Source organism: Desmodus rotundus, chromosome 10, assembly GCF_022682495.2.
Source record: "Desmodus rotundus isolate HL8 chromosome 10, HLdesRot8A.1, whole genome shotgun sequence".
Taxonomy (NCBI): domain Eukaryota; kingdom Metazoa; phylum Chordata; class Mammalia; order Chiroptera; family Phyllostomidae; genus Desmodus; species Desmodus rotundus.
In genome coordinates this window covers 56,888,309-56,909,669 of record NC_071396.1, presented here as the reverse complement: position 1 = coordinate 56,909,669, position 21,361 = coordinate 56,888,309, and the positions used below count along the sequence as shown (strand labels likewise).

The 21,361-nt window shown below is 44.2% G+C and overlaps 1 protein-coding gene across 3 annotated transcripts in view; it reads left to right on the top strand.

The window, feature by feature from the left end:
- The window catches only part of RAB43 (RAB43, member RAS oncogene family), a 39,142-nt gene extending 20,254 nt beyond the window's left edge, over window positions 1-18,888 (top strand). The window contains exons 2-4 of one of the 3 annotated variants that reach the window (XM_024580136.3): window positions 7,768-7,951; window positions 10,204-10,340; window positions 18,555-18,888. In XM_024580136.3, coding sequence (XP_024435904.1) covers window positions 7,768-7,951; window positions 10,204-10,340; window positions 18,555-18,575 — 342 coding nt within the window. In that variant the 3' untranslated portion in view covers window positions 18,576-18,888. Of the gene's footprint in view, window positions 1-7,767; window positions 7,952-10,203 lie in introns of all 3 variants that reach the window. The other 2 variants (XM_024580135.3, XM_024580134.3) reach the window with 2 other exon arrangements.
- The last annotated feature ends 2,473 nt before the right edge of the window (window positions 18,889-21,361 follow it).

Here is a 21,361-nt window from a genome sequence, read left to right as displayed (position 1 = left end):
CTGTATCAAGTGGGATTTTTTTCCTAATTTCTGTTTCTGATATTTCGTTGTTGGTGTTCAAAATGCCTTCAATTTCTGAATATTGACTTTGTTTCCTGCTGTTTTGCCAAATTCACTTATTAGGTTGAGTAGTTTTTTTTGTTGGAGCCTATAGGGTGTTCTACGTAGACTATCATGTCATCTGCAAAAAATGACAGTTTTGCTTCTTCCTTTCCAATTTGGATGCCTTTTATTTCTTGTTTGATCACTGTGGCTAGGACTTCAAATACTGTGTTGAATAAAAGTCATGAAAGTGGGCATCTTTGTCTTGTTCCTGATCTTAGTGGGAAACCTTTTAGTATTTGCCCATTGAGTATGATGTTGGCTGTAGGTTTCTTGTATATGGCCTTTATTACATTGAGTTATGCTCCCTCTACTCCCACTTTACTGTTTTTTTTTTTTTAATCATAAATGGATGCTGTATCTTATGAAATGCTTTTTCTGCATCATGATATAATCATGTGATTTTTGTCTTTCCTCGTGTTTATGTGATGTGTTCCGTTTATTGATTTGTGAATATCGTCCTATCCTTGCATCCCTGGGATGAATCCCACTTGGTCATGGTGTATGATCTTTTCAATGTATTGCTGGATGTGGTTTGCCAAAATTTTGGTGAAGATTTTAGCTTCTATGTTTACCAGCAATATTTGCCTGTAGTTTTCTTTCTTTCTTGCATTTTTATCTGGTTTGGGAATTAGGATGATGCTGGCTTCATAAAAAGAGTTTGGGAGTCTTTTCTCTTCTTGGGTTTTTAGGAATAGTCTGAGAAAGATAGGGGTTAACTCTTCCTTAAGTGTTTCATAAAATTCTCCTGTGAAACTGTCTAGTCCAGGGCTGCTGTGTGCTAGGAGTTTTTTAGATTACTGGTTCTATTTCACTAGCTGTTATTGGTCTGTTCAGGCTTTCTGCTTCTTCTTCATTCAATTTTGGAGGATTATATTTTTCTAGAAATTTGTCCATTTCACCCAGGTATTTAAATTTCTTGGCATGTATTTGTTCATAATAATTTCTTGTAATCCTTTGTATTTCTGTGGTATCAGTTGTAATCTCGCCTCTTTCAACCTATTTTGTTTATTTGGGTCCTCTCTTTTTCTTAATGAGTCTGCTTAAAGGCTTGTTGTTTTTGTTTATCTTTTCAAAGAACCAACTCCTGGATTTATTGATCCTTTGCATTGTTCTTTTAGTCTCTGTGTCATTTAATTCTGCTCTGTTTTTGATTATTTCCTTGTTTCTACTTGCTCTGGGCTGTCTTTGTTGTTGTTTCTCCATTTGTAGATGTAGGGTTATATTGTTTATTTGAAATATTTCTGTATTTTTTAGGTAGGCCTGTATTGCCATGTACTTTTGTCTTAGGACTGCCTTTGCTGTGTCTGATGGGTTTGGACTGCAGTATGTTTATTTTCATTTGTTTCCAGAAACTTTTTGATTTCTTCCTTCATCTCATCATTAACCCGTTCATTGTTTAATAAGATGCTATTCAATCTCCATGAATTTGAGTGTTTTTGAGTTTTTTCCTTGAGGTTGGTTTCTAGTTTCAGGCACTTGTGGTCCAAGAAAATGCCTGATATGATTTCAGTTTTCTTGAATTTGTTGAGGCTTGTCTTGTGTCCTGTCACGTGGTCTATCTTTGAAAATGTTTTGTGTACATTTGAAAAGAATGTGTATTTTGCTTCTTTGGGATGAAAAGTTCAATACATATTAAGTCCATTTGATCTAGGACGTTGTTCATTGTCGAAATATCCTTGTTGATATTTTGATTGGAATATCTATCCATTTTTGATAGTGGGGTCTTAAAACTACCTAGTGTATGTGTGTGCTGTGTATGTCTTTCTTGAAGTCCTCCAAGATTTTCCTTATTTTTTGAGGTGATCCTGTTTTGAGTACTTACATATATTAATATTTATGTCTTCTCGATTGATTCGTCCTTTGTGTTTTATTAAGTATCCTTCTGTGTCTCTTTTTATAGCCTTTGTTTTGAAGTCTATTGTTTCTCATATAAGTGTAGCTACCCCGACTTTTTTTTTTTTTTTTTGCTGTCCATTTGCTTGGAATATTTTTTCCCTTCATTTTCAGTTTGTATAGGTCTTTTGTTCTGAGGTGGGTTTCTTGTAGGCAGCATGTGTGTGGGTCTTGTTTTCCTATCCATTCAGCTACCCTGTCTTTTGATTGGACCATTTAATCCATTTACATTTAAGGTTATTAATGATAGGTACTTACTCATTTCTACCCCTTTGTACCTGTGTTCCTCTCTCTCTGTCACTCTTTTTCTTCCTCTTCTTTAATTGGTCCCTTGAGCCTATCTTGCAGTGCTAGTCTGGTGGAGGTGTATTCCTTTAACCTTTCTTTGTCTGGGAAACTGCTTATTTTATTTTCCATTTGAATTGGGAGCATTGCTGGTAGAGTAGTCTTGGTTGCAGGTCTTTGCTTTTCATTACTTGCGATATTTCTACCCATTCCCTTCTGGTTTGTGTTGTTTCTGTTGAGAAATCAGCTGCTAGCCTTATCTGGGTTCTTATCTGTTACTTTGTGTTTCTCCCTTGTTGCCTTTAAGATAATCTTTTTGTCTTTAACATTTGACATTTTAATTATTATGTGTCTCACAATAGGTCTTTGGGTTCATCTTGATTGTGCTTCCTCTGTGCTTCCTGAACTTGTATGGCTTTTGCCCTCTCTAGGTTAGGGATGTTTTCTGTCATTATTTTTTCAAAGAGTTTTCTATCCCTTGCTCCTTTTCTTCTGCCTTTGGTATCCCTATGGTTTGAATGTGCTGTTTCATGTTGTCCTGCAGTTCCCTTAAGCAATCTTCATATTATTTGAGTCTTTTTTTCATGTTGCTGCTCTGTCTAGGTATTTCTCTCTACCTTGTCTTCCAGCTCACTAAGTCAGTCCTGTGCTTCATAGTGTGACTATTATTCCTTCTAGTGTATTTTTTATTTCAGATATTGTATTCTTCATATCTCTCTAGTTCTTGTTTATAGTTTCTATTCCTTTTTTCATTCTGTTGTAGTTCCCACTCAGGTCCTTGTAGTTGTCACTGAGTTCCTTGAGCATCCTTATAACCATTCTTTTGAATTCTACATCTGATAGTTTGCTTGCCTCCATTTCATTTAGCTCTTCTACTGGTGGTCTTCCATTCCTTTTGATTGCAGATTCTTTCTTTGTCTCCCCATTTTAGGTGACCTTTTTTGTTTGTTTCTGTGATTCCAGATGCTCTGCTTTGCCAGCTGTCTTCATGAGGTGAACATGTGTGGTAGGGGTCCTATACGAATCAGTGGTGCAGTCTCTTTTATCTCCTTTTCTGGGTGTTCTAAGGTTGCTCTTTTTTCCATTTGTGTGTGGGCTCTCTTGTTGTACTTGGTCTTTACCTGTTGGTGGCTTCTCCCCTACAATGGGTGTACTGATATTCGCAACTCTCACCTTGTCTTGTATGCTGCTGTACAGGTGTTGGTAAACAAAGTAGTATTACCAGACAACCAAACCTATGCCAGGAAAAAGAACCCTCCTACAACATCAGCAGTCTCTACTGCTGTTGACCTAAGGTTAATAAAGGTGAAGAGAGATTGAAGATATTATATCACAAAGGGAACATGAAATGACTAAAAGTGAGGAAAATTTTTTCAGGTCTCTTCTGGCTCAGGTGTGGGACTTCTCACTCTGGGAGGAGAGGGAGTTGCTAGGTTGCGATGACTGACCCCGCCCTCCTCCAATGCTCCTGTTGGCAGCCACATTCTCTGCACAAGGCCTGGAGACCTTCCCATCAGCCTACAAGATCTCCTTACCGCCTGTTTTTAAGCATCCTCTGCACTTTGGCTTCCAAACTTCATATCAGCTGGGATTCTGTTGGCTGTTCACTCTGTTCTTCAGAAGATCAGCTAGGTGTCCCAGTTGGGTGCATGAGTAAGTGGGCACAGCTCCCATGTGCATTGCTGCCATCTTCTGAACTCCCCATGTACTCTTGAAAAGAATGTTCTTTTGCTTTTGGTTGAAGTGGTCTAAAATTTTCAGTTAAATCCATCTGGTCTTTTGTGTCATTTAAGGCTGGTGTTTCCTTGTCAATTCTGTTTGGAAGATCTATGCAGTGATGTTAATGAGGTGTTAAAGTCCCCTACTGTGACTGTACTGCTGTTAATTTCTCCCTGTGTTCATCAATATTTACTTTATATATTTATGTGCTCCTGTGTTGAATGTATAAGTGTTTACAAAGGTTATATATATCCTCTTGTTGGATTGATCCTTTATCATTATATATTATTCTTTGTCTTTTTTATAGCCTTTCTGTTAAAAATCTATATGTGTGAAATAAGTATTGCTACGCCAGCTTTGAATTATCTTTTTCATCTCTAGTTTCAATCTGTGTCTTTCAGTCTGAAGTGGGTCTCTTGTACATAGTATATATTTGGGCCTTGTTTTTCTATCCATTCAGCTACCCTATGTCTTTTGACTAGAGCATTTAATACATTTACATTTAAAGTGATTAGTGATAGGTACATAGTCATTGCCATTTTATTACTCATGTTTATGTTCTTTTTTCCCCATTCTTCTTATTAAAGAATTCCCTTAAAATTTTAGTAACACTTCCTTGGTGGTGATAAACTACTTGAGCTTTTCTCTCCTGGTAAGCACTTTGTTTCTCTTTCAATTTTAAATGATAGCCCTGCTGGGTTGGGTAGTCTTAATTGTAGGTCTTTGCTTTTCATCACTTTGAATATTTTGTTACAGTCCCTTCAGGCCTGAAAAGTTCCTATTGAGAAATCTGCTGACAGTCTTATGGGAGCTCCCTTATAGGTGACTATCCTTCTCTTGTGACTTTTAAGATTCTCTTTTTGTCTTAAACCTTTGCCATTTTAATTATGATGTATTTTGGGGTGGGCCTCTTTGGCTTCATTTTGGTTGGGACTTTCTGAGCTTACTAGACTTGTGTGACATTTTCCTTCACCATATTAGACAAATTTTCAGTCATTATTTCTTCAAAGAGGCTCTCAATTATTTTCTCTCTTCTCCTTTTGGTATTTCTATGATGTGGATGTTGTGACACTTGATGTTGTCCCAGAGGTCCCTTCAGCTATCCTCATTTTTTAATTGTTTTTCTCTTTACGGCTCTGATTATGTGTTTTCTGTTACCTTGTCTTCCAAATTGCTGATTTGATCCTCTGGTTCATATAACTGCTGTTGACTCCTAGTGTATTCTTCCTTTCTGTTCTGGTATTCTTTATTTCTGACTTTTTAAAAGTGGTTTCTGTTGAAATTCTCTTTTCAATCACTGTTCCACATTTCTCCTGAAAATGCCTTAATAAACCATTGTGCCTGACCGATAGACTGAATAGAGAATTCTAGGTTAGAAATAATTTTCCCTTATAATTTTGGGCATTGTTTGATTGTATATCTAATACCATGTGGATCTTTTGCTTGAAACCTTGAAACTTGTTTTTACTCTCTGGAAGTTTTTAGGGTCTTCTTTCCTATTGTTCTGGAATTCTTTCAGTCATGTGTTTTGTGTGGGTCTGTTTTCCTCCATTGTGTGTATGCTTAGTGCGCCCTTTTAATCAGTTCTGAGGGATTTTCTTAAGTATTTCTTTGATTTTACTCCTCCCACCCTGAACCTCTTATTATTGCAAATTGTTCCTCCTAGGCTAGTTCTATAATTTTCTTTTCTATCTTTTCTATGTCTTTGTATTTTTTCTTTACTATGGAGGGATTTCTTTATCTCCCAACCCTTATGTTGTATTTTTCATTTATGTTATATTTTTAATTTTCAAGAACTCTTTTCTTTCTGAATGCTCTCTCTGCTTTAAAAAAAATGTTTTATTATTGTTTCATAGATCTTTTTCCATCTCTGAAACTACTGATGATTGTTTTTGAGGTTTTTGCCTTTGCATAGTTTATGTTTCCTCCAAGTTGCTTTTTTCCCATGTTTGTTTGGCCTCTGTCTTTAGTGTTATATGCTCTCCTCTGGGGTATGGAGATGAGTTCTTGGTCGTTTGGATCCCAGGTTTGTACAATATAGTGCCAAAGTTCACAACTTTTACTTTACCCCATGCATAAGCTAGGAGATACCATGAGCTATGGAGTATGGAGCCTGGTTTCCTTGGAGCCTTTTACAACTGAGGAATAAATAGGAAGTCTCGGGACTGGAGGATTCTATTTGGCATGTTGTGGCCTAGAAGTTGTTAACTCTCGGACCTTTCTTGGTGGGATCTGGGAGAAAGGTTGTCACCTCCACAGTGTGAGGGTCATTATTCTTAACCTCAGGAACTCTCTGAGGATTCTGAGGTGTGTGTTCCCACCCCAGACAGACTAGGGGGCTTCAGACACCTTGAGAACTAGATAGGGGGGAACTGACAGTGCTTGCACCAGCAAAGGAAGATGGATAGACCTGCAGCTCAGTGTGGACCAAAGGCTTGTGTTCATTCTCAGAAAGCCCTGAGAACCTATGAATTATGGAGCAAAGAAGACAATCCTTGAGCTTTTGAGAGCCCTGGTACCTGCCTGCTCTGATACTTGTCCCCAATCTTTCTCTCCCCGTCCTAGCACTGGTGATCTCTTCCTGGAGTGGGAGGCCTCCTAGCCTGGGCACAGTGTAGGTCCAGGTCTGCCCTTGCTCCAGCCCCTCCTCCTGCTCTGTCTCATGTCTATCCTGCTATATTGCTTCTACAGAAAGCCAGGGAAGCTCCTGCTTCTTCATGGTCAATATCCAGGAAGGCTGGGTAGTGGGCACTAAAGGGTGTTCGTTAAGTGGGCACATGGGTGGGAAAAGACCCCAACCTTCTTGCCTTTGGCCAGTCTGAGTCAGCTGATGGTAAAGGCTCCTGGCAGAGATCTGACTATTGCTTTCCCAAGGCCCTCATTGCCACAACCCAGGCCCTCTTACCACCAGGTTGTGAGCATCTTCATGTGTGTTGCTGAGGCAGAAGTAGAAAACCCTAGTTCTGGGGGAGCGTTACACATGGTCAGGTACAGCAGTACATATATAATCACAGAGAAGTGAAGAAACTTGACATCCATATAGCTGGCATCATGGCATGCCTGGACCCAGCTTGCCAGACTATGAGCTCCTGAAGCCCTTCTGGTTCATAGCAAGTCCAGTGTTTAGGAGAGAGGGCATGCAGAGGACCCTGGGTCAAGTGATGTTCCTGTTGCAGTACAGAGTACATTCCTTGTTCCCTCACCACTTTTCCTTGGAGACTCTAGTGGGCAGAGGTGGGGCTGCCCACATTCCCTTTGCATCCTCCTGTCATCTTCGAAGTTGGGCCAAAGTTTCTTTTTCCTTTCCTTTCCTTTTCCTTTCCCTTTCCCTTTTCCTTTTTTTCTTTCTTTCAAGAGGGTAAGGAGGGTAGAGAGAGGGATAGAGAGAGAGTGGGGGGGAGAGAGACAGACAGACAGACATCAATTGGTTGCCTCCTTTACACTCCTTGACTGGGGATTGAACCCACAATCTAGGTATGTGCCCTGACCAGGGATTGAACTGCCACCTTTTGGTATATAGGATGACACACCAACCAACCTAGCCACTCAGCCAGGATACCACTGACCTACTTTCTAAGGGCTCAGAAGGCCCACTCTCTCTCTCTCTTTGCCCACCTTCTAGACCTGTGTGATTCTAGTCAAGGTGTGGGCTAATGGCCTGCCATTTGGAACCAGCACTTTCAGAATGGGTCCATGGGGTTGCCCTCCCTGTCCCCCATGTTAGGTCATATTACCAGGTTCATGGGAAGCTCCCTATTTTTTTAGCTGCAGATCTGGGACACAGCTGGCCAGGAGCGATTCCGCACCATTACTCAGAGCTACTACCGCAGTGCCAACGGAGCCATCCTCGCTTATGACATCACCAAAAGAAGCTCCTTCCTGTCAGTGCCTCATTGGATCGAGGACGTGAGGAAGTATGCAGGCTCCAGTATTGTGCAGCTACTGATTGGTGAGCTGGGGGGAGTGGGGTGGGGGTGGGCATGGTTCCTTGGGGTCACAGATCCCATCTGTTTGTCTCAGTTTCTCTCTCCTTTTTAAACGAAGGGCAAGCCAGAATGCAGAGAGAGACTGAGCTTGTCCAGGTGGGAATGGAGCCAGAACTTGAACCATGATCTAGCAAATTCTGATTCTGCTAATCACTTGTAAAGTTATATTCAAAGTTGGAATTAGAAGAAGGAAGAAAGAAAGCTAACATTTGCTTTGCAGTGTCCGCATGGTGGTTAACACTGGTTAAATTTTCACAGGTGTCTTTGGATTTAATTCCTATAATCTGGCTACTCCTTATTGTCAAGGCATGGAGCTGAGGCTAAGAGAAGTGAATACTTTCTCACAGTTCACACAGCCTGTGAGCATATATCAGTACATGTGAGATATGAGTTCAGTTCTACTAATTGTAATTCAGTGGAGCAGAGCTCCTCAAATGTTTGCATGCCTCCAAAGCTTTAAAGCCTTAAAGATGCTGGGCACCACCTTCAGAGCATCTGATCGAGGAGATCTAGATGGGGCCCATGAATGTACATTTCTAACAAGTTCCCAGGTGATGCCTGTGATGTCCATGTTGCTGGTGCTGCACAGGGATGCAGCATTTTCCCTTTTCCTCCTACATAAACTTCCCAGACCTGGGCTCAAGCTTTGGACCATTTGTGTGGTCCCTGGGGTCCTCACCCCAATAGTCGGGCTGATATTTCAGAGATGAGACTGTACAGATGGGGCCTGGATGTATCTCTAGCTGGGAAAAGGGTGGCATTTGGTTCCATACCTGCCTTCCATAGCCTTCCTGGACTAGGATGTAGAAGTACTCAGCAAAGCTTGACTACTTGGGCAGTAATGGAGCTTTCCTTCTATAGCCTTACACTTCCTTTCTATCCAGGACATTTAAAATACAACATTTTATTATCAAGTATTTTACACAAATACAAAAATAAAATAACATAATGAACCTCAGATACCTATTACCCAGCTTCAACACTTAGAAACTTATGCCCTACTTCATCTCCACCCTCATCCCCTCCTTCCCTTATATTATTTTTCAGGTAATTTCTAACTCCAACTTTTTCACCTGTAAATATTCCACCATGAATCAATAAAAGATAAAAAATACTTAAAAATATATAACAACAATATCACTTTCACATCTAAAAATATTGATGTATCCTGAATAAAATCAAATAGCTGTGTTTAGATTTATAATTTCTCATAAATAATACATGCTATTTTTTTTTTTAGTTTGTTGAAATTAGAATGTTTTACACATTGTAATTGGTTGCTGCATAATTTAAGGTTACCAAAGAAATTTTAGGTATTTATAGACAGTTATCTATCTTTTTTTGTTCTCTTTATAATCACATTACAAAAGTCAACCACTTAGAAACTTAAAAAAAATTCTGTTAGCGATTGGGTCAAGGAACAGTTTACCAGATGGTTTAGAATGTAATGGAATATCTCACCCCTGTAGGAGAAGCCAAAGTTGTATTCTCAGGTAAAGTGGTAGTCTGTGTTCTTACTATTAGAAAAGCAAAATAACCAAAAACCACAGTCTTACAGAGAATAAAAATATTTCAAATGAAAATAAGAGAAAATAAACAATAAGCATAATAAAATTTTAGCAAAAAACACAATTTAGCAGTACCAGATTTCTTCCACATTTATAGAGTACCTGCCAAGTGCCAATTATTTTCATATTTGTTGTATCATTTAATCTACTCTACTTTCCTAAGTGCTAGGAAGCCAGAGTTCCTGCCTAGGTTTTCTTCTAGCTTTAAAGTATCATATTCTTTAGTCTAAATTTTACAGCTTTTATTTCTTAGAAAGAAGTAATAAAATATATAAGCCTTTGAGAAAGATTTTTTTTAAAAAATGAGAAACTAGTGGATAGAATAACACCTTGAAAATAAAAAGGTTTATTTATTTATTTGATTTAATCTTTTAATCTTCATTGTATTTTTTCCCCATTACCATTTAGTCCCTTTATTCCCTCTCCCCACCCCTCCGCAACAATCACCACACTGTTGTCCATGTCCATGAGTACTTTTTCCTTTTTTCCTCAATCTCTCTGCCCCCTGAAGGTTTTCTTTTAAAAAAACAATAGATTACTGTAGATTACTGTGCACAACTGGGCTTCTCAGTTTGGCCAGCCAAGTAGGACAGGGCTTTCCTTGCACCAGCTGGCCTCACCAAGTTGCTCCTGGCCTTTCCCTGCAGGGAACAAGTCAGACCTTGGTGCGCTCCGAGAGGTCCCTTTGGCTGAGGCACAGAGCCTAGCAGAGCACTACGACATCCTGTGTGCCATTGAGACGTCTGCCAAGGACTCAAGCAACGTGGAGGAGGCCTTCATGAGGGTAGCCACGGAGCTGGTCATGAGGCATGGGGGTCCTCTGCTCAGTGAGAAGAGCACCGACCACATCCAGCTGGATAGCAAGGACATTGGAGAAAGCTGGGGCTGCGGGTGCTGACCAGGGTAAAGGGCAGGCAGGCAGGCAGGCAGGCAGGGGCCTCCCCATCTCCTCTCTCTGGTCTGCCAAGCCCAGCCCTCCAGAGCTGGCCCTCTATGGTACCAGTGATTCTAGAGAAGCTTGATAAAGTCCTGGAATTATTCATCCCATGGCCTGGATGCTTGATAGAAAAGCTACCCCAAGGAAGGGAGAAACAGGATTCTTCTGGCAAGAGGCCTATTGGTACAGGGTACATTGTGGGGCCTACTTTGCCAGTCAGCGACTGTTCCCTCCATGTTCTTCTTGTCCTAGGACAGGCCCGAGCTCATGAGTGTGGACTGTAGCTGTGGAGGGGCCAGGAATGTGTTTCCCCAGCTCTATACATACTAGTTCTGACCATTTCACACCTTGTGTCTGCTAGAGCTGTGGCAGCAGGTTGCTGCTTTCCAGGGATGTGAGTTGTGCTCAGGTCATTCCAGGGCCTCAATATGCAGCTGCAGAGAGCAAGAGCAACCAGCCCAATAGGCCGGTTTCTGAGCATAGCCCTAGGGAAGTCCTAACTCTTTCCAGGCTAAGAAACATTTCTTCACTGCCAACTCTAAGCTCACAAACACCATGGGGTCCAGCTTGCTGCCTTAGCAAGACCTCTCAAGCTTTCTAGTTTTCCATGTAGCTTCTTGTTTTCATCCACAAAAGTGTAGGGTCATGGCCCATACCCAAGTGGGTACTGTTTGCTCGCTTAGGGCCCCAAGTTTCGTCACTCAGGTTGCAAAACTAGCTAATTCTTCAGTACTAGGGTCTCAAAAACTTGGGGGTAGTGGAAATGAGATAAGAACCTGGATATTTAAGGGAAAAATAAAATCTTGCATCCTTGAGGATCAGGTCTGAGAGTGTCCCTCAAGGACCCAGTCTTTCCTATGTGCAGAGATCTTTCCTGCCATTTTTAGAGCATCAGCTCCCCCACCACCCCCAGTCTATCTTACAGAGTTTCCCAAACAAAAAAGATAAGGCCTTCGTAGTTCTGGATTGGGCTATTTCACCCACCCTGGGCCCACCTGTCCTTAACAGCCTCAAGGTGCTCAAGGTGCTCAGGGTAAGAAGGCAGGCTGGGGCTGAGATTATTGGAGTCTTTGAAGTAGCACTGGACTCTGTGGTATAGCTCAGAAGATTGCAGGGATTGGATTTAGGTGAACTACCTAAGCCAATCCCAGTTCCATGTCAGTCCAGTCCAGCCCCTTTGGCCCCTTGTTGTGGGACCTCTGGAAATAAACTGCTCTTAGGGCCATAGGCCTGGCCATATCATGGAGAGGTATCCCAGAGCCTATCAGAGCCCAGGCTCAGTTTCAGTCCCCAAGGCAGACTGTGGTATTCCAGCTCAGACTTCCTTTACCTCTTGCTCCAAGCACTTTAGTCTGCATTGCCCCCTCTGTTGGGTAGGCTTGGCTACAGAGCAAGAAGGCAGACCTTTTGCAGTAGCCCTACAGCAGTCTGGTGAGACAGGGTATGCCATGGATGGCTGGGTTAGTGACTTCCTTTCCAACAGGGAGGCAGCCATGGAACCGCTGATCCTGGTTCTGGAGGGAAAGGATATTGGTCTGGTTGGGCCAGGGGTCTGCACTGAAGGGAATCAGCCCATTGTTGGCTGGGGTGGAGTGGGAGCAGGGAGCAAGAAAGCTGCTTGCATTCTGTCCTCAGTGGCCTTACTGACGGATAGGGCCCAGTTGCTGGCAGGGAGGGTTGGTGTCTTCCTGGCTGCTCTGTTTCAGTGCCTGGGCTCCACCTGCAAAGTAGAAAGTACTTGTCACTGAGGGGTTCCCTAAAGAGGTTCCATTGAGGGTAAGGGCAAAGATTCTCCAGCCCCATGACCTCTCCGCTAGGGACTAATATTTGGGCAGAGCTGGGTATTGAACTTGGTCTCCAGCTGGAAGATAATTCTCATGAAGCCCCACCTGCTGCTTTGGGGAGGTGGGGGTACATGGAAAGTGTCTTGGAGTGGTGTAGGCCCGCACTCCTGTGATTGACTTGCAGCCCCAGTTCTAGCCAAGAACACAGGTAACTGCCAGACCACTCTACCCACCAGCCTCGCAGAGCTTAGGGAAGGAGAGAGGCCCTCTGCCTGTCCTTTGTATGGGTATCCTTGGCTGGCATAAGGATCCAGGGTAGGCACTGGAACAGGTAGCTGGCTGGTGATGGGCTCATTTGTTACCTTAGAATGTGAGCCATCTCCTCCTCTCTCCCCCTCTGTCTATAGGCAAGGAGGCCCGAAACCCTGTAAAGTTTGGCTTAGAAGGGGGAAAGAACAGCAGGCCTAGCCTGGGACCAGGGAGGTTTCTTCTCACTGGTAACTTCTTGCGTTACCTAGAAATCAAGGAAACACTTTGCTTCCTCCCCTTCAAAATCCCAAGATGTCAAACACTGGGCTGAGTGGATCTCTTGCTACCCCATCCTCCATGCATGGAGCCTCATTCCAGATGTTTAGCCTAGAAATTGGGGGTCACTTTGGGCTCCTCGCTTTCTCTCCCCACACTACGGCAGTGCTGTGAGCTTACCTCCACAGTGCTGTGCCCTCCGTTCCACACAGGCTCATCCTCTCACCTGGGCATCTCACTGACCTTGGCTCCTGGGCTTCTAGCCTTCACTGCCCCAAGCTATCCTGCTGCTGTCTAAGTGTCAATTGTGAAAGGTCACTCCTGGCCCTGCCACTCCCCACCCCATCCCCAACACCTTCCAGGGTGCCCTTGGGTACTTGGAATGTTGTCCACACTTGACCCAGATGTCTAAGACCTTCACAGTTCTCCCTTGGCTTCTTTCCTGTACCTGCTTGTCCCCCAGGAGTACCCTCTTTCCAGGCTAACCGCTTCCTGTCTTCCCCCCCACTTACTGACCCTACCCTTTTGGTTCTCTTATAATGCCACAAATGACCCAGTTGGACATTGCTGAGAACTGGCTCCACTCCAGGCTATTCTCTTGATCATAGTACCCTTGAGCAAGAATGAGTTCTTTCTCCACCCCTTGACCTGTGAGTTTCCTCCCCACACTTCCTGGGCTATTTCCTATAGGCTCCAAGAGAGATGTTTCCTGGCCCTCAACTTTACACAAATGCTAGCGCTCAGAGCCTGGCCTACAGTGTGTTATTGACTGCGTGCCTTGTGAGGTCCCTGCTCTGTGGTGACCTGTCAGGCTGGGGCCTCTCTACATCTGTGGGCTTTAGTCCTGTGATAGGGTAAGAGAGGATGGGGGAACTATTTGAGACAGAAAACAAGACTTGCTTCCGTTTCTTCTCCTAGTAGCCTCTGGGGCAAGAGAACACTTTAATCTTTTTTTTTTTAATAAATTACCTAAAAATAGGAGTAGGTGGGGTAAGGGACCAGGGTGTGGGAGATGGGGCAGCAGGAGAGCCTGGAAGTATGGCAGCTCAGGCCTGGAGGAAGGCAGTCTGTGGTCTGGGTGAGGCTGATGTGACATGGGCTGAGGGAGAACAAGAGGGAAGTTGATGTATTATGGTTATGGGAGTTAGACTCAGGTGGGCAAGGAACACAAATCCTGATTCTTCCTCAGAGAGGTGGTTCCCAGTTCTCCCAGAGGGGTTTTGATCCCAAAGGCACAAACTCCAGTAGAGTTGGAGCTGGAGGAAGCTCCCAATTCATACTGAATTCAGATACTCTTCTCCAGGAAGGCTTCCAAGTGTGGGGCCTCAGGGGTCCTCTCAACCCTACTGGCCTCTACTGTCAGGAGTGGAGAGGGCTTTAGCCAGCCCAAGGATGCCATTTGCATTTGGGAATTTTCCATTATCTATTTATGAGTATATAAATCTTTATATCAAATCTATTTTTTAAAACATGGAAAAATTGCCTTTATGGAAACTTAGCAGAGCCAGAGGGTACATACTCCTAAACCGTTAAGCAGTTTTCTCTAATGAGCCAGTGGCACCCAAGACTGGTTCAGTTACTTTTGAGCCCAGAGCCAGCCTAGGTGGCCACATCCCCACAGATGGTCACATTTGCCTAGCTTTCCCCAACTTGTCTTCAGGTCTGGGGTGGAATATGAGCCTATACACTGCCCACTACCTGTACCTGGACCCCTGTTAAGATCACTTTGTCCCAGACCAATGTGGGATCCCCTGGGCAGAGAGGTAGTCAACTGCCTAAGGGGCAGGAAGGAGCTTGGGTTTGGTCCCTTCTCTGCCAGGGATACTGGTGTGTTACTTTGGGTAACTCACAGTGTCTTTCTGAGCCCACATTCCTTCAGTTGGGTTTTGTGGGAGTAGGTTGGGAATACTGTTTGGTGATTGCCAGGGGCATCAGGGATCCCTCATACTTCTAACACCTTGTGAAAGAGGTCTGTTTCTACCCTTATTGTCTGCTTTTCCAGATGAGTCAACAGACTTGGGTTGAGAGTTCCTTGTCCAAGCCTTGCAGCCATAAGGAAGTAGAGCTCTTATGCCAAGTCAAAATCTAGAACCCTCATGAAGGCAAGACTGTTTTTGTTTATTGCTATATTCCAGGTGCAGAGAATGGTTCTAGGCACATAGGTGCTCAAAGAACTGCTGAGTGCCTGAACCAGCTTCTGGCATTAGGAAGCCCATTAATCCATAGACCACCAAGATAATTGAGTCTGATTTTGGCCACTCACAAGAAGAGGCCTCTCCCCACCCTGACCGTTGTGGCTCAATGGGTTGGGCATCATCCCGCACACCAAAAGGAGGTTGCAGGTCAGGTCCACGGTTGGGGGCGTGCAAGAGGCAACCAATCGATATTTCTCTCACACACTGATGTGTCTCTCCCTCTCTTTCTCCCTCTCTTCCCCTGTCTTTAAAAATAAAAATAATAAAATCTTTAAAAAAAGGAGGCCTCTGCCTAAATGGTGAGATGAATAGAGCATAGCATGGCTAGGTGGTATTGCATCTGCCCTGCCAAGACTAGTTCTGAGACAAAGTGACATCATGGGGCTTAGACCAACCTCCATTGAAATTCTACGCCTGCCCTGACTAGTTGTATTATCTTGGGCAACTCTTTCTCCACTTAGCGCCTCAGTTTCTTCCGATGTGGGACACTAATTCCTGTTCTGTGTGCACCCAGGGAAGCCATGATGACATCCTGGGTGGCAGGGTCTTTGTAAACTGAAGGGCCAGAGCAGATCAGGGGGCTCCTGTTTTAGTCCCTGGCCCAGGTGGTTCAGAAGGCTGCTGAATTCCATTGACTGAATGAGGAAGGCCCGGAGCCCTGGAAATTCCAGATGGGCCACACTCTAGACACTTGCCAACCACCTTTCCCAGGGAGAAGAAATAGCTGTTGTCTGAATTTCCTGCTCTCATCAAATGCAAGGCAGCCCCAAACCCACATGTGCCCCTTGAAAGAAAAACTCGTAACTGGGTCCATCTGAACTGGGCACCCCATACCCATCCCAGGGGCTGTGATGTGGGCCAGGCTGTCCCAAGGGCCCTTCCTTTCCTCTGCCCACACCAGGGACTACCCAGATTCTAGGGGAAACTCACAGGTCCAGTCGTGGACTTTAAAACAGGGAAACAGATCAGGGATCCAGAGGATCCCTGCTCAAAGCCCCCACTGAATTCACTCCTGAGCCTCCCAGCTCTCAGACCAGACCTGGCCCGGGTGCTGGGTCCCAGAGCTCTGACCTGTTCTGCCACCAGGGCTCCACTCCCAGAGCTCCAATCTCAACCCCTCTCAGCCCCCTGCTCACGTTTGCCCAGGACCTCAGCTAGGGGTGGGGGACCATCAGAACTTCCTTCAGAGAAGCCAGGACACAGGGTATCCCTGGCCCAGTTATGTCCCCTCTCATCCTCACAGGTATCCTGTCACCTTCCCCATATGGCTACTCCCCACTCCACCCAGCCTCTGCCCAGCCTCTGCCTGACCTGATTCATGCCTCCAGTCTCCACATCTGACTGTAGGTCACAAACTAACCGCGTCACCCACTTGCTCAGACCTCTGCACAGCTCCCCGTTGATCTTGGTCTCCTTCAGGAGGGTCCCCAGAACCACCCATGGCCCGAATGCATTCTCTCTGACGCCACCCCTAACCACACATGACTGTGCCATTTCCAGGCTGTGCTGCTACCAGGCAGGCAGACCATCCCCAACCCACCCGAAGAACCAAACTCCCTGCAGTGTAATGGGCTTCTTCAAGCTCCAGGACTTCCTGTTCACAAACAGCCCCAGATAGGGCCCTGATCCAAAGGACAACTTCCTGGTCCTAACACTCTCAGACATTCCCAGGACCCCTCTGAGAATGGGGAGGCCCCCTGCCAGTGCCCTAAAGGCTGCAGCCTCTGCTGTCATTACTCCCCACTGAAAAGAAAAGACCCAGCTTGGATGGCGGGTTTGGATCCAACTGGTGCTTCCTGGGCATCCAAGGTGTACTTTCACACAGGCCACCTAGGCGACACAGTAAGGATGGCTCTGCCCACCGGGCTCAGCTCCCAGACAGCCGGGAACTAGTCCCAGCCCTTCCACACCTGGGCTGTGTGTTTTGGGACTCTCTTCCCTGCTGTGATTCTGAACCTCACATTCTAATGCAACCATCACCTCAGTACACAGAGCCCAGGGAACAAGAAGCTGCAGATATGGAGGTTTCCCTTTCCTATCAAATTCAAAGCTGCTCATTCATCCACACAGTGATGCTGGTATCTACCAGTGAGCTGAAGGGTCTGTGTGCTGGGCTGAGGGGACTCAGGAGATGAGTGGCCGTTAGGAAGCAGGGACTTGGGAGAGGATATCATGAGAGGAGGTGCCAAAGAATCCCATAAATTAGCTCCTGGGAGCTTGTTGAGTGGGGCCAGCATGGTCCAGCTTTCTCTTTAAAATGAGGTTCACAGACACCATCCAGTAGCGTGTGGAAAATGGAGAATCTCAGCATCCACCTCAGGGGTCCTGAGTCAGAATCTGAATTTTAATAAGATCTCCAGGGGTTTGTGTGCATGTTACAGTTTGTGGAATACTGGTCTACACAGACTGCCCACCCCACCAGGGTGGTCCAAGGGCAGGCCTTAACATTTCAGAAGTTTTTAGGCTTTTCCTAAAAAAGAAATTCTAAAAGATCTTGCCCATTTACCTCTGTGGAAGTATTTTCCTCGTTTTGTATAAATGCAGACTTGATATGTGGACCTCAAGGACAAAGGTCTGGTGGTTTGCTTTTTGACAAGGCTCAGGCTCTGACTCTGACCAAAATAGACAGAGATAGAGCCCATGGCAACAGTCAGTGGAATTCCCTGGGTTAACCTAACACAGTCTTCTTTCATTCAAACTCTAACCCTATCTGGCAACATTTGAACTGTCATCTGTGATAGGGGTTTTTGTTTTTTTCTGGATCCCTGACCACTTCAAGCTGTATACAGTCCCCCCTCTTTTCCCCAGAAAACATGTAGATTCATATATAGACCCAACTATGGCACATCAGGGGTTAGCAGACATTATGGTAAAGGCTGCCCAATTTCCATGTCTAGGATCTTCAAACTTCTGTGGAATGGTAACAGCCAATCTGAGATGATGGAGTCTGATGTTGATTGAGAAGTTTCTATACCATTTCACAAGAGAGTTTAAGCACCTTGCCTCATGATGCCAGTGGTGGAGATAAGATCTGAACCCTGGACATGGGGCTCGGGAATCATGCCTTAAACCCTTGAAATCCTGTTAGGAACCTTGGGTTTTGTGGGTGAGACTGTGGCTGCAGCAACAATAACCATGTACTTAGGTTTAGGTTTGACAACATGAACAGGATTCTAAGTGGACCTTTCTTAAAATAGCTCTCTGTGTGGGCAATCTATCCAAGGAATGAATCATAAAAACAATAAAACTTCTATGTACAGGAATATCCATGGCAGCCTTATGTGGCCAAAAACGGGGCCACATACTAAGCCTGACAAGCTCAGGGGAGGCCTGCTTGGTGGACCGTACAAATTCAGAGACTGAAAGTAACCACATAGGATGGTCTGAACATAAAAAATTCCTAACTGAAAGTGAGTTGTGGCAGGTAGTCATGTCTTAGGCATGTAGCTTCTTTGATAAAGGTCAGTCTTTACCTTAAGTGAGGTAAATTGTCTATTGTCTTTTTGCATCTAAGATAACATACCTTTGAAGTGTCAGAGTAATCTCTTCTTTTCTAGGTTCCTCAGGGTACTATATAGGCACCAGAGCTGGAGAGCACAGAACCCCTCATTGTTATCTTGTTCCCTGCATACCATCTTTGTGTGCGGTAAACGTTAATTATTAACTATCACCCAAGAGAAGTTTGTGTCTCTTCATTTTACTTTTTTCCCAATCCCAGAGATTTTTCCACTTTGCTTTCTCCTGCCCTCTTAATTTACCCAATGTAACTCTCCTTTTATTGTAACATAAAATAAGCTGCAAAACTGCCATTCTCCAGAGCATTTTCTCAGTCTGTTGAGATTTTGCTTTCCAGCGATTGTCAATTTGGCTCAAATAAACTCATAAAAATTCTCTACAGGCTTGGACATTTCTTATATCGATATTTACTTGGCACAGTGATCAGGGTTCCAATGAAGGCCACCCAGGACCACCCTGTGGATCTGGACTGGTTGCTTGGTCCCAGCAGGGGTCTATTGTGCCCCCTAGGTTCTTTGCTTTGCATCAAGTGAACTTGAGTGAGTTTTTCTTGGAATTCTGGACCTACCTGTTTAGGCCCTGACTTTATTGGAGCTGTTCTTAAAAGAAAATCCTCAAGGTAGCACTAGCAGGGGTGTCCAACCTTTTGGCATCTCTGGGCTGCACTGGAAGAGTTACTTGGGCTCCACGTTGAATACACAAACACTAACAAAAACTGATGAGCAAAAAAAAGGTTTCAAGTGAATTTACGATTTTGTGTTGTGTGGCCTGTGCAAGCTGTGGTTGGACACTTCTGCAAGGATAAACATTGAGATAACCCAGCTAAGGCTAAGGGTCAATTGAAATAATCCAGGGACAGGAAAAATACTATGCTAAGTGAAATAAGCCAGTCAGTGAAAGACAAATACCGTATGATCTTAAGTATAAAAGGAACCTAATGAACAAAAATAAACTAATGAGCAAAATAGAACCAGAGGCATGGAAACATGGAGCAGACTGACAGTGACCAGAAGGGAGGCGGAGGAGGGATAAAGGTGGAAAGAAAGGGAAGGGCCTAGTCAAAGACCATGTATGCATGACCCATGGACATGGACAGCAGTGTGGGGATTGACGGTGGGGTGCTGGGGGTGGGATGGGCAGAGAAGGGAAAGGGGGAAAATTGGGACAACTAATAGGATAACAATTTTTTTTTTTAAGTAGAAAGCTGTTTCTAATTGTACCCATTGAATTCAAATAAATGTGCTCATTGAATATACCCATTGAATACGAATGCAAATAAAAACATTTGGGTGGCTGGTTTTTATTTTGGCTTTCTGAAGAATTAATGGGAATTGCTTACTAAGAGTCTGAACCAAACCTTTTGCTAGATAAATGGGAGTCTGAACTTGTTCAGCTCTGAAGATAAGGGGCATTTACTCTCTCCAGCTCGAATTTTGGGTATTCTGGGTGACTAAGAATCTATGTGAAGGTTTCTGAGGGTACCCTTGAAGACTAACGGGACCCCCATAAGGAATTTCAACACAACTGTAATCAAATAATTAACTAATATGGGAGTGCACACATAAAGGCTGGTTACCTAGTGCTCTGCATCCTCATGGTTGTATCAGACAGCTGGGGAGAGATGCTGAGTCATGTAAGAGGGCTGGAGCAACTCGGGTGGTGACAGCCTCTTGGAGCTCAACCAGTGAACAACACACTTCAATCTACTATACAATACACTTAGAAATGTGTTTAGACTCTGCAGATCTCAAAAGATGCCTCCAAGGCCAACAAGCTCCCAACCCCCATTAATACTCCTGCAGATGTACAATTCATAGGGAGTCTTTACTTGAAAGTACTTACAGAAATGGTAAGGTTTTACTCTAAGTGAAGATGGCTGAAATGGAGTTCTTTGACACTTAAATTATTATTTTTTTGCACACAATAGAAAAAAAGCCAGCTCTAAAATCAAACTGATGAATGGGAGGCTTACCTCAATTAGCAAATAGAAGCCTCTGAAATGGAGCACAGAGAGACTTTTTCTCCATAAAGTTAATAACAAAATTTTAGAGACTGTTCCAACAGCTTCTCAATGTCAACACCCCACTTTTCCCTCTTCTTCATCTGCCTCACTGTACCCTTTATTTTGTTGTCTGGATTTACTCTCCTCCTTCCCCTTTTCCTCTCTTCTCTATATATCCTCCATTGCAGCTCCCTATTGACCTAGGGGAGACTTAGAATAGAAAACCAGCTGCCTGGCAGGGTGCCCATGCAGGAGTGCATGCGGCTGAGGACAGTGGTAAGGCCAGGCCCCAGTTCCCAGCTGGCTGGTGTCCACCTGGCTCACATTCCCAGTCTCCCCATATCCTACCCCCAATCCCTAGCCCCCGTCACTGCAGTGGCACAAGGAGATAGTTTTCTGTGTGTCCCTTCTTCAGTTTACTCCTTGGGCAGCAGTGGTGGTGGTGACCTCTGCCAGAAATAACTTGGGAGAACAGCCTTTCTGAGGGTTGGTAGCTGGCATGTCTCAGTGACCACCCAGCATGTACTGGTGTGTGGGGCCACAGGGGTCAGCTGTGTGTCCACAATGTTCCATGGAAATGTATAATAGAACTCAACCAGGAGATGTAGTTCCCAGGTGAGCAGAAATGTACACACAGGGATGTTCAGTGCAGCACAGAGAATACAAAGAACTAAAAACGCCCTAGGTGTCATTCAGTGAGAACACAGTGCTACCATGAAAAAGGATGTGCTGGATCACCATGTGCCAACACAGAAGAATATTTAAGTGGGGAATGCAAGCTGCAGAACATCATCATAGTATAAATTATTTGTTTAAAAAGAAGAGGAGAAATGACTTTTTATGTGA